Genomic DNA, 12976 nt, shown 5'->3' on the forward strand with positions numbered 1-12976 from the left:
ATAGAAAAGCTGTGGTATATTCACACAACAGAATACTATGCTGCATTGGAAAACAAGGAACTCATGAAATATTATGCAAAATTGGTGACCCTGGAGGACATTATGCTGAGTGAAATATCTCAGTCACAAAAGGACAAATATTGCACAATGCCACTGTTATAAAACAAGGCTGAGATCGGCGTTGGGGGGAAAATAAGAAAAGAGGGGATAAATATTGTACACTACATTGAAACAGATGAGGGAAAGAACTGGTTAAAAGGAGTATATGATTAGGTATTATTTGCATGTTGGAAGCAGGAGTGGCATCCGCTTCATAGACAACATGCCTCCAGAAACTCTATGAACTTTGATAAATGTCAATAGTTATAGAAAGGCTTTAGGCCTTTTGTTCATAGAGTTACTGTGAGCCATGCTTGAAGGCAATTAACAACATTATTTGCATGACAACAGTCCGGAATAAGAGCTGCATAGTAAAGTGGACTGGGAGAGGGAGGAGGAATTGTACAACAATGAAAGAATTTTTTTTTTCAAAGTGAAAAGTGAACTGGGGGGACAGGGAAGAAAATGTACAACAATGTATGAAAGGAAATCCAAGTTCTCTATAAGTTTTCATTAAAATATTAATTAAAAAAACAGATGTCTTTCAAAAGCTGAAACGCAGAGAGGGGAGTGGGGAATGGATATGGAAAATTGTCGCTATGTGGTGAGTGAAACAATCTTGAATGTTGCCATTATTATTATCATTTTAAAAACGAGGGAATGGTATTAAAAAAAGGAATACAAATCTGCAGTAACATTCAAATGAACTGCACTTTTCTAGACTAAAGAGTTTTAGGAAAATTCAGTAAGTTACATCACAGGCAGAAATGGAGTGAGATCTTGTCTTACACAGTTCTGCTTTTCTTACATAAGAGCTCATAAAATAACCCACTGAGACAAATATTTAATGTGAAGCACATGTATTTTGAAAAGAGAAAGTAGATCATAGTGGCTTTACGGAAGCATCTCCTATTTCATCATCAGGCTCTTCAAGTGTTATATCCTCTTGGTATATTCAGTAAGAGTCTCTTTGTATAACTAATTTCCAGAAACCAATGTATTGCGTAAGGTAGATGGCCAAGTAAATGTTTAAGTAATGCTTTGAAAATATTAATAAGTTGGCTCAACAGCCTAGCCCAGCATGTTTAAACAAGCTACCATTCTAGTCTTCAAATTGGCTGTGTACTTTAGATTCACTATTCCCAAACTGGATTATATAAAGTGATAGTGACTGATGCTTAGTGAAATAAAAAAAAACAAACACAAAACCAGTGGCCAGGCAATAAGACCTTTCCTCTGAAATAGTCTACCTTTTACCTACCATCAGCTGCACAGTGATTTTCCTGATATATTTTGGCAGCCCTACACCTTGGAGACTTTCTCACTTTGGGAAGGTTACTGGGCTTGTAAAAAAGAGTTCTATGTCCTAACGCACACAAAGCATTCCCATCCCTCTCACAGTTACTCGGGCACCCGTAAAAGCTGGCAGAGTTTGAGATAGAATTGCAAAGGAACTGGCAGTCAGATTAGATAACAGTCAGGTTAGACAAGCAGCTAGTCAGAAAGTGTTGACTAAGGGCTTCTGGGATGCTCAGCACAAGAATCTAGAAAAGTAAACTGTGGTCTCTGCCCTCAAGGAATCAATAATCTGCTGGAGAAAAAAGATAGGCAAGAGACCCTCGAGTTTCAGGGCAGTGTGAGATGCTGCTCTCACAGAAGTATGAACTGAGAGTTTGAGAAACACAGCAGCAGCAGCAGCAGCAGCAGCAGCAGCAGCAGCAAGAAAATGTGTTCTGTGATCAGCATGCAATCAGTGAGGATGTAAAGGATGTACGCGAGCTGTCAGTGTAGACATGAATTTCTCCGCTCTTTTAACATTCCTTTTGCAGTTGTTGCTCATTCCAACAACATCTAGAAATTGTTGACTCTGTGACTGGTAGGGAGCTCTGTGGCATATTTTATAGGAATACTACTGCCAAGGGCAGTCCTTTTTTCTAGTCTGTCTTTGTTAGATTGCTCAGATATAGAACATTATCTGACAGGCAAGCATTTTGCAGAGAAGAGCAGATTAAAGATATTTCCCAGTAGTAGGAAAAAACCCAATAGATTCTGTGTTGTCCCCAAACTTGCCAGGTGTGTTTTGAGCCACCCCTTGCCGGGCTCCCCCAGCATTTACATCTACTCCCACCTACTCCATTCAACAACAATCTCCCCTATCTAGCCCTTACTGTGATGGCCTAGATGTCAATCTTTCTGGCTTCTGTGATTTGTAATGCCTCAAGCTGCTGCCAGGCATTTGACTGTGTGGATCACAACAAACTGTGGCTGACACTGAGAAGAATGGGAATCCCAGAACACTTGATTTTGCTTATGCGAAACTTGGATCAGAAGGCAGTTGTCAGAACAGAGTGTGAGTCAACGATGTGTCCTATCTCCATATCTTTTCAATCTATATGCAGAACAGAATATCTAGGAGGCTGGGCTCTATGAGGAGAAATGTGGCATTAGGATTTGAGGTAGACTCATGAACAATCTATGTTATGCAAATTATACAACTCTGCTTCCTGAAACTGAGGAGGACCTGAAGTGCTTGCTGCAGAAGGTCAAGGATTGCAGCCTTCAATATGGATTAAAGCTCAATGTAAAGAAACCAAAGATTCTCAGTTGATTCTTTTAAGACCAGCCTTGATGTAACTTATTGAAACATGAATCCTAATACCCCCCCCAGAATGAATTCATCTGCTTTATCTGCCAGAATTATTTCATCGATCCCGTTACCACTAACTGTGGACACAACTTTTGCAGACCTTGTCTCTATATGTGCTGGGAGAAAGCCTCAAATTCTCAGAGCTGCCCTGAGTTTAAGAAACCATGTCAAATAAGCCTTAAAGCGAATGTTGATCTGAAGACACGAGTGTTCTCTGCCAGGAGCACTTTACTGAGCTCTGAACAACAAATGTGTGAGATACACAAGAAACCAAAGGACTTCTTCTGTGAAGAGGCCACAGACACACTCTGTTTGCCATGAGCGCAAGGCTCACCAACACTTTCCCATTGCTTGGATTGCTGAGAAATACAGGCAAGAATTTCTGGAACAAATGAGGACTCTGTGGGACAAAAAACTTGAAAATCAAAGACATCTTAATAGAGAAACCAGCAAAATCACATCTTGGGAGGATTTTGAAGCTCCATCTCATATACTTTGGGCATGTCACCAGGAAGGACTGTTCCTTGGAGAAGAACACCATGCTCCAAAGGGTAGAGGGACAGCTCAGAAGAAGACACTAGGAATCTATAACTTTGAAGAAGAAGAAACTGTCTATTGAATATGAAAACTTATTGGTCTTTGGAGAAGAGAAAAAATATTTGAAGAAACTAGAAAAGGAAAGTAAAGAGAATTCTCAACTACTAAAACGAAGTGAAAACTCTATGATTCTACAGGATCAGTTCCTCAGAAAAATGTATGAAGAACTAGAAACTATGTGCCGTCAACCAGACCTAGAACTGCTCCAGCATTTTGAAGACCTTATGAAAAAGAGCAACTTTTTGCAGCAACATATGCCCCAGCCTGTGATTCCATTGCTCAGTTCAATGCCCATTGATGGATTGATAAGAAAGTTCTGCTGTTATCAAGTGTATATGTGCTTGGATTATGAAGAAGGCACTTGCCATTTTCCCATTTGAAGATCTGAAATTTATTCTCTTCAGTCATCGTCAACATATAATTACCCACAATCAAAAAAGATCTAACTGTTTTGTTTCATGGGGATCTCAGACCTTTACTTCTGGAAAATCTTACTGGGAGGTAAATGTGGCAGGATGTTGGAATTGGATTATTGGATTATGTAATGATTCCTGGACAAAGAAGAAAGACATGCTAGTTAACTCTGAAGGAATTTTTTTACTTTATTGTGTCAGAATAAATAGCCAAACACATCTATTTATCTCCTCCCCACTCTTACCTCAGTATGTAAAAAAGACCTCCAGTCCATGTTGGGTTATTCCTGGATTATGAATGTGGTATAGTGAGGTTTATTGATGTGACCAATAGTACTCTCATTTGTAGTTCATTTCCATGCTCCTTCAATTACCCTCTCAGGCCTTTTCTTTGCATTGGCCCCCAGTGATCAGTTATAGTTTAGTAACCTCTCCACGGATTTGAGAAATTTTCCCTGTGCCCAGCTGATTTGTCTTTAACTTCACCTCTACATTTTGACATGTTTATTATTATTAAATGTCTAACATTTTAAAAAAAACAAACAAAAATTCTCACCACTGGGTTGATTGGCAGCATTATGAAAGATGGTGAAGAGATTTGAGATTGGTGACAGCTTCAGTTTGCTTGGCTCTACAATCAACACTCTTGGTGTCAGCAGCCAGGAAATTAAAAGATGAATTGCAATAGAAAAGTTTGCTGTTAGAGACCTCTCCAAAGTACTAAAGTACTGAGGAGCAATGGTATCAGTCTGGACACTAAGGTGTGCCTGATACAGGCCATGGTCTTTGCCATTACTTGCTATGCATCAGAGGCTGGACAATGACTAGGGATGTTAGAAGGAGAATTGATGCTTTTGAGCTTTGGTGCTGGAGAAGAGTATTGAATATACCATGGACTGCTAAGAGAACAAGCAAATTTGTCCTGGAGAGGGTGAAGCCAGGCTTCTCCTTGGAGGCAAGGATTCTGAAGCTTCATCTGACATACTTTGGACATGTTGCAAGGAGGGACCAGTCCTTGAAGAGGGATGTCATTCTTGGAAGGGTGGAGGGGCAGTGCAGGAGAGAAAGACCTTCTATGAGATTGATTGACTCCGTCACTATATGGTAATGGAAATAGGCGTGTCAGAGACAATAAGATTGGCAAGGGATAGAGCAAGGTTTAGGACTGTTGTACTTAGGGTTGCTATGAGTCGCAAGCGACTCGACTGCACATAACAACCACCACCATCCCAAGGCAGTGTTTCTCTGGTGGTTTGAATCCACCAGCAGCTCCATAGGAGAAAGATGAGCAATCTGCTTCTGTGCGATTTAACAGACTCCTAAAAACTAATTAGAGGATAAGCTATGAGTTGGTTCCAATTCAGGGGCAATGACTATATGGTCGGTGCTCTTTGGAGGCAAAGATGATGAAGTTTCATCTCACATATTTTGGGCATGTTGCTAGGAGAGGTTATTCCTTTAAAAGGGACTTCATGCTTGGTAGATGGAGGGACAGGAAAGGAGATGAAGGCTCTCAGTCAGATGTATTGACACAGTGACTGCAGCAATGGGTTTGAGTATGTCAGAGATTGTGAGGATGGCACAGGATAGGACAGGGTTCAGATCTGTTTTTCATAGGGTCACTGTGAGTCTTACTTGACTCGATAGCACACAACAACAACAACAATAGGAATATCTAAAAATCCATTACTGTGAGAGCCAAATCAGACTCCTGGAAATACTATAGGACAAATCAGAGCTGCTTCCATAGTGTTTCCAAAGCTACAATCTTTACAGGTAAGGAACTCTGGTGGTGTCGTGCAAAGCATATTGTTCTGCTAGCCAAAGGTGGTTTTATCAGCTGATCCAAGGTAGAAAGATGGATGACCTACCTCCTTCAAGATTTATGACCTGAGAAACCCAATGGAGGGTCATTATGTGAAACGGAGTAGACTTGTTTTAATGAATAGTCTTTATGAATCAGATTTTTCTATCTTCATCCTATAGAAAGGCTGGTGTGTCCAAATCACTAACCCTTCAGTTACCAGCCAAGTACTTAACCATCGTGTTCAGGACCTCTATGAGGAATAAGGCAATGAAGAAACAGACACAGTACCCACCCTCAGTCCAGTGGCAGAGACAGCTAGTTAATAAAAAAAAAACCCAGAACTTACATATCCTCAAAAATATACAGACTATCCCTGGAAGCAGGAACTCTGGCGGTGCAGTCTGTAGAGAATTGCAATATTAACCCAAAGGCTCAGCTTATCTGACAGTTCAAATCTGCTAGCCGTTCCATGAGAGAAAAATGAGCAGTGCATGACCGCATGAATTCCAGGCCAGGGAGCCTGGTGGAGGGTCAGCTATGAATCAGAACTGACTCAGGCAATAAACGGAATTGAGTTCATCTCTGGAAAGATATATGTGATAATAATCTTTGTCTCTAGGAAGGAGAACTAAGAAATCAAGTGGCTGGGTACAAGAAGATAATGTTCTTTTCTTGATACTTTTAACAGTTTGTATTTCAGATGTGAACATTGTATGAATTCATATTTTTAATTTCTTAAAAATGGTGGTAAATATCATGGAAAAAAGTTTAAGTTGCTCTGAGAAAAATAACAAGGGGAATTATTTTAAACTGAAAGGTCAGTTAAAGATTCTTTTTTATTATTATTATAAAAGACCAGTGAACTAAGACCATGGGTTTAGATGGTAGGTGGCCAGGTAAAGTTCAATGAGGAGTGTTCTAGAAGAGGCAGGGAAAAGCTTGATGTTCCACTGAGGGTGAGTGCTGTGTCTATTTGTTTCTTGCTTTTCCCCTAATAGGAGCCCTGCAGGCACAAAGGTTCGGTGCTTAGCTGCTGACTGAAAGGTCAGTGGTTTGAATATTCTAAGTGACACTTAGAATACTGTTGGCACTTCATACATGCTCTAAGCAAAAATGGACACATTTAACATAGGAATAGGTTTTAGTTCAGAAAATATAAAAATTCCACTAGGACACTAATGCTCTATTGCTCTGAGAGCAGAACATTCACAGAATCTAATCTGAAGTGCCTTCTTCCCATTGCCATCCAGTCAGTTACAATTCCCAGCATCCCACCATTAGCTTTCTGAAGCTGTCTCCTGTCTTCTCTCACAGAGCAGCTGGTGGATTCAAACCACTGACTTTTTGGTTGACAGTCCAACACAGCCCTACCCTTCCTTTACTGAAGGGTAAAGCCAAAGAAACATCCTTTTAAGGCAAGCAAGTCACTGAAAGAGCTGATTTTTTCCAGAGGTGGACAGTGTGATGAAGAAGAATTAAAGAAGAATAATTGATGCTTTTGAACTGTGGTGTGGAGAAGAGTACTGAATGGACTGCCAAAAGAATACACAGATACGTCTTGGAGAAAGTGCAGCCAGAGTGCTTTTTGGAGGCAAAGAGGATAAATCTTCATCTCTCATACTTTGAACATGTTGCTAGGCAAGATTGTTCCTTGAAGAGTGAGGGACATTACGCTTGGAAAGGTGAGAGGGATGATGGAGAGGAAGATCCTCAACCAGGAGTATTGATACAGTGCCTGCAGCAAAAGGTTTGAGCATGTCAGAGATGATGAGGATGGCACAGGATAGGACAGGGTTCAGATCTGCTGTTCATAGGGTCACTGTGAGTGGTACTTGACCCCATAGCACCTAAAAAGAACAACAAGCTATGTCTACCATGCACTGTGACAGATCTAAGGGAGTCCTGCGAATTTCACTTCTTATTGTCTCTCTACACATTTAAGTTGGAACTCACTTAGAGCTGACCCTCCAGTGCATTTGGGTTTTTTGGTGTGTTATTTCTTACTTTTAAACAAGAAGTTTATTTAAAGAACAAGATGCTTGACTTGAAGGGAAAACTAACTAAGATTAATTTTTTTTAAGAGTAATTTACCTTTACGGATTGCCCTACATGTAACAGCTACATAAAAAAAGTTATAAAATTGTTTTTTATTTTATAACGTGAAATGAAAAACATTAAAATTCTCTAATCAAACAAGGTATGTAGGGATTTTTTAAATGTTTTTATTAAACAGTGAGAGCGAAATAACTTATTGGAATATAAAGATTAGAGCTGAATGAGCATGCCACTTATGGAACAAGAGGGTATTTTTACAGAATCAGTATTTTTATTTTCCATTCCATCTCCACTTGATTTTGATCAAAATATACCATTGGCCATTTAGTTTATAAAAAACCCAAACTTGCAATATGCATATGCACATGGACCAGTTATTTTATATACGATAAAAGTATAGTGAAGGGGAAATGAACAAGGAGAGAGAACTAAACCATAGTAGTCAAGATGTGCTGGAACCACACTGTGATTTTCTAATTGTGAAGGCATTCTGGATCTGTAGGAACAGAGATCTGGAGTAAAACAGCAGAACTGCTTTTATTTTTAGAAAACACCACCTGTCTGCTGCTGGAACACATCAATTGTAACTTCATCCTCCATTTCCATCTGTATCTGATTCATTGATTGGCTGCCTGTCAAATCAAATCTGATCTGCTGCACTGACAAACTGTGTCATTCACAATAGGCTTTCATTAGTTTACGAAGTGGTGTATGCCTCTTAGTCTTAAATTGCACCACAGAACCACCCTGCACCGCCACCTTCAAATTAATATGATCGTTGTTCTCAGTCTTGACTCCTTCCTTGACTTGTTGTTTTAACATAAAAAAATGTTTTGTTTTAATTTTTTTTTTCTTCATTGTTCTTCCTTGGTTTTTTCGGTCGGTCAGTCATGATGAGCACTGAAGTTTCCTCAGCTGTCACTTGACAAAAGAACTACCAGGTTTACATCAAACGAGCACACAGCATCAGGAACAGCAGAAGCTCCTGTGGGTTTTAAAGGCAGTTAATCACACAGGAGGAGATTGCCCATCTTTGTCCCACAGGTCAGCTGGCTGATTCAAACAACTTACCTTTAGGGTGACAGCATAATTCCTTACCACTAGGCCACCAGAGCTGCCTGTGATCTAGTCCCATAGCGACTCCAGAAAAGAAAGATGGACAGTCTCCCCTGTGCAATTACAACCTCGGAAACCCAGGGAGGGTCAGCTATGAGTCAGGTCATACTTGATGGCCTTGAGACTGAGCTTTTACATTTTTTTCTATGACTTTGAGTTTTAGCTTCCTTTCTTTTCCAAGAACTCTAATTTCCCCCATTAACACCTGAAGTGTTTATATCAGAACAGCTTAAAACTGCCAAGTTTTGAGGCAATTTTTTTCCCTTTTCTTTCCAGAAAGCATTTTCATTAACATTTTCTTCTAGATTTATGCTTTCCCAGTCTGGTAAGCTTTTTAAAAAACTAAATTATTTAGGTCCTACTAGAAGCTGATGGAATCCAGGAGAAGGGTTCCAGGTGTTTTAGAGTTCTGGCAGTTTCAAGGAGCCTTGGTTGCACAGTGGTTAAAGAATGCAGCTGAGTTTGAACCCAACAGCTTCTTTGATGGAGAAAATGAGAAACCTCCATCCATTGCAATTATAGCCTTGGAAACCCTGTGTGCACTTGCTGTCTGCCTCGTGTGTCAATTATAAGTTAGTAAGGTTGGCTCCACAGTCAACACTCTTGGTACCAGCAATCAGGAAATCAAGAGACGAATTGCATTGGGAAAGTCAGCGGCCAGGTACGTCTCCAGAGTACTGAAGAGCAACAATGGCAGGCTGGAGACTAAGGTGCTCCTGATCTGGGCTATAGTCTTTGCAATTGCGTGCTATACATTGGAGAGCTGGACAGTGACTAGGCATGATAGAAAGAGAAGTGATGCCTTTGAGCTGCGGTGCTGGAGAATAGTGTTGAAGATACCATGCACTGCTAGGAGAACAAACAGATTTGTCCTGGAGAGGGTGAAGCCAGGTTGCTCCTTGGAGGCAAGGATTCTGAGGCTTCGTCTGAAATGCTTTGGACATGTTGCAAGGAGCAACCAGTCCTTGGAGAGGGAAACCATGTTTGGGAGGGTGGAGAGACAGCGCAGGAGAGTAAGACCCTCGATGAGACGGATTGATTCAGTGATTGGGGTAGTGGGAATGGGTGTGTAGGAGACGGTGAGGTTGGCACAGGATAGAGCAAGGTTTAGGGCTCTTGTAGATAGGGTTGCTATGAGCCACAAGTGACTTGATGATACATAATGACAAGTTTTTGGTAGTTTGAGTGGCAAGAATACTTTCGGAAAGCCATTTTAGATTAATGGTTCTTAACCTTTTGAAGGTCTGAGTCTTCTGTGATACTGACAAAGTTTCCCTCATCCTGCTCTAAAAGAAAACCAAAATTTCCCTTGTAGGGACATTTTCTTCCAAAGCATTTTTGGAGAGAGATCTAGTCTTCAACTTTTCAGTTAGTAGTTCACCACTTGCACCACTTTCCAGGTGTTCCTATAGTCAAAGTAAACAATTATATAATTATATAATAGTGCCATATTGCTGAGACAAATGGTGCCTTCTGACTCCAAATTCCTCTCCTGTCTAAGGTTCAGCTTGTTGTTGGATGCCACTGAGTCAGCTGTGACTTCCAGAGATAGAAGGGAAGCCTGCCCAATCCTGCATTCTGCTTACAATCTCAATCATGCCCAAGCCCATTTTTGCAATCACGTTGTCAATCCAACTCATTGAGGTCTTCCTCTTCACTGATCCTCCCGCTTTTCCAAGCCTGATGCTCTTTTCCGGAAACTGGTCCCCCTCACAGCGTGCACAAAGTATAGAGATGAAGTCTCACCATGCTTTTCCTTTATGGAAGATTCTGTACTTCCTTAGAAGTTCACCGGACTGCACTTCTGAAGTAGATTTGTTAATTCTTTGGCTTTCGAGGATATAGTCAATACTCTTTTTCAACACTACCATTCAAAGACATCTTCCTCTTCATTCTTGCATATTCAATGCTAAGCTTTCAATGTACATGAAGCAAATGAAAATATCTTTCCTGTCATGTATAATGTTCTTGTCATCTCATACTTACTTGGTTGTCAGTCGTTAATGTTCAAAACTTAAAATGTATTCATGAGATGGTTTTAAAATTCAGGTCAGATAAGCTGCTGAAAGTTATATTTTACTCTCATGGACTTGTTTTATTTTTTTTCTTTTCAGCTTCAGTTTGACCTTTCATATGAATAAATAATATGGTTATTTGCTAACTACAGTTAACTCTGGTCTTGTTTTGACTGCTGTTGAACTCTTCTGCCACTCTTTGCCCAGATGTGGTCAATCTGATTCCTTCAGGTAAAGCCCATGTGTATAGTTACAGTTTATGTGTGTGTGTTTTTTTTAAATATATTTGCAATGAATAAACCATTTATTGAATAAAATTCTATGAGTGGATCTCCAGCGTAATTCCTGTCACCAAAGCCAAATTTTGTGACTACCAATCCTTCTTTGTTGCCAATTTTTACATTCCAGTTACCCATTTTTTTTTCTGCTACAAAATGATTCAGCTGTTATTAATTAACATCTTGCAGTACAAAAGGTGATGGGGGGAAAAACCCACCCCAAACAAAAGGACAGATGCAGTGGCAAAGCCACACAAGCTCTTTGGGCAAACACAAAGGGACAAGACAGACAGGACTCAGGAAGCCATCTGTGCAGAGGGAAGCAACACCTTCTGGGAGTGGGGTGCTTCTGAACTTCAGCCAGCAGAAGTTGGTCCAAGGGCTTATATCTGAGTAGCCTGGAGATGAGGTTTTAGGCCCCAGAGGGCATGAAGGAAGGAAAATTCATGTCAACCTTGAAGATATGTTTGTAGGTCTTGGCATATGAAGAGCTCTCAAAGGGTGGGTTTCCCCCAAGAGCTCATAGCAAAGCACCCCATGCATCACAGATCCAGCCTCTTATTGTAGTCCCTCCCCTCCATCATTTCTAGAGGCGAGTAGTCCAGAGTCCCACATATTGTCTTTCTCCTTAAATAGAGCATGTGCACAGATTAGCCAAAGTCTGCAATCTTCACCTCACCCCGGATCCCCAACAGCAGGCTCTCTGGCTTAATGTCACTGTGAATCACCTTATTCGGATGGCAGTAGGTCAGGGCATCCATCAGCTCCTCCATGATAGTGGTTGTGCACTGTTCATTGAATCTGTGGCTCTTCTGCAGTTCCTTTTAGAACTCCCTTCTTGGAACATAGTCCAGGATCAGGTAAACTCACTGGGTGTCATGGAAGTAGCTGTAGAGGTGCAAGATATTATGGTGCTGTAAATGGGTCAGGATTTCCATTTCCCTGTGAAGCTGATGCTTCAGTCCTCTCTTCTCTATCTGTGATTTGAAGAGGACCTTCAGGGTCACAGGAAGTGGTTCTTCTTGAGCCAGTACATACTGTCAAAATTCCCCTTGCCCAGTGAACTCCCAGTTTCAAAGTCATCGAGCCCTAAGTGCCAGGTGTTGGCCGTGACTGGCTGCTCCTGGCTTCTGTAGCCGCTGTGGGCTGGCTGCACAATGACTTCATCGTAGCTTTCTGTCAACTCGTGTGAGACTTGGCACTGATGATGCCTTTCTAAGTCCGTTGCAGCTGAGGCTTCAGTTCTCAGAGCCCAGAGAGTAGAACATGGGGTCGTACCAGCAGACACACCCACAATCTTGATCTGCCAATTATTATTATTATTATTATTATTATTATGCGTCTTGATTGCACTTCTGCTGAATTTCAGATTACATAAGTTGGTTGTGGTTGTTGTTAGGTGGTATCTAGTTGAGTATGACTCATAGATGAGCAACAGATTTGAATTCTGTCCTAGCCGATGCCGTCTTCAACATCTCTGAAATACTCAAGCCCCTTGCAGCAGTCACTGTGTCAATCTGTCATGTCAAGAGTCTTCCTTTCTTTTATGACCCTCCAACTTTCCAAGCATGATGTCCCTCTCCAAGGAATAGCTTTTCTTAACAATATGCCCAAAATACATGAGATGAATGAAGCTTTGTCATCTCTGTCTCCAAGAAGCCTTTTGACCACTGACTACCAAAACAGATATGTTTTGGAGAAAACAGAAATCCTTAATGTCTTCATTTTTTTTCTTTTGTGGTTGGTGCGTATATTTGAATGATAGTCGTAGTAATAAATCTTCCTGATGGCATGCATAGGAATCAGATCGATTACATATGTGGAAAGAACCGCTGGAGAAGTTCAATATCGGCTGTGAAAACTAGGCCAGGAGCTGATTGTGGAACAGACCACCAACTACTCATATGCAAATTCAAGATAAAGCTGAGGAAAATTAAACCAAATCCAAG

At 40.8% G+C, this 12976-nt stretch overlaps 1 protein-coding gene and 2 pseudogenes across 1 annotated transcript; 1 reads left to right on the forward strand and 2 right to left on the reverse strand.

Annotated features, from left to right (window-relative positions):
- The first annotated feature begins 676 nt into the window (after positions 1 to 676).
- On the forward strand, positions 677 to 3723 carry LOC102870566 (tripartite motif-containing protein 49-like). The gene is made up of 3 exons (XM_006891230.1): positions 677 to 703; positions 3069 to 3224; positions 3481 to 3723. The coding sequence occupies exons 1-3, from the start codon at positions 677 to 679 to the stop codon at positions 3721 to 3723; spliced, it is 426 nt and encodes a 141-aa protein (XP_006891292.1).
- Positions 3724 to 8161: 4438 nt separating this feature from the next.
- On the reverse strand, positions 8162 to 8440 carry LOC102860396 (annotated as a pseudogene).
- A 1663-nt stretch (positions 8441 to 10103) lies between these two features.
- LOC102870976 overlaps positions 10104 to 12976 on the reverse strand; it is a 42070-nt pseudogene continuing 39197 nt past the window's right edge.

This window comes from Elephantulus edwardii, unplaced genomic scaffold, assembly GCF_000299155.1.
Source record: "Elephantulus edwardii isolate Elephantulus edwardi_28Jun2011 unplaced genomic scaffold, EleEdw1.0 scaffold00095, whole genome shotgun sequence".
NCBI classification, from domain to species: Eukaryota; Metazoa; Chordata; class Mammalia; order Macroscelidea; family Macroscelididae; genus Elephantulus; species Elephantulus edwardii.

What these genes read in the sequence shown, in the direction of transcription:
- LOC102870566 (XM_006891230.1), top strand. Translation starts at nt 677, where the DNA reads ATGGATATGGAAAATTGTCGCTATGTG. An exon ending in TGGAAAATTGTCGCTATGTG is followed by an intron (nt 704 to 3,068) that starts GTGAGTGAAACA and finishes GTTTGCCATGAG; the next exon opens with CGCAAGGCTCACCAACACTT. An exon ending in CATCTTGGGAGGATTTTGAA is followed by an intron (nt 3,225 to 3,480) that starts GCTCCATCTCAT and finishes ATGATTCTACAG; the next exon opens with GATCAGTTCCTCAGAAAAAT.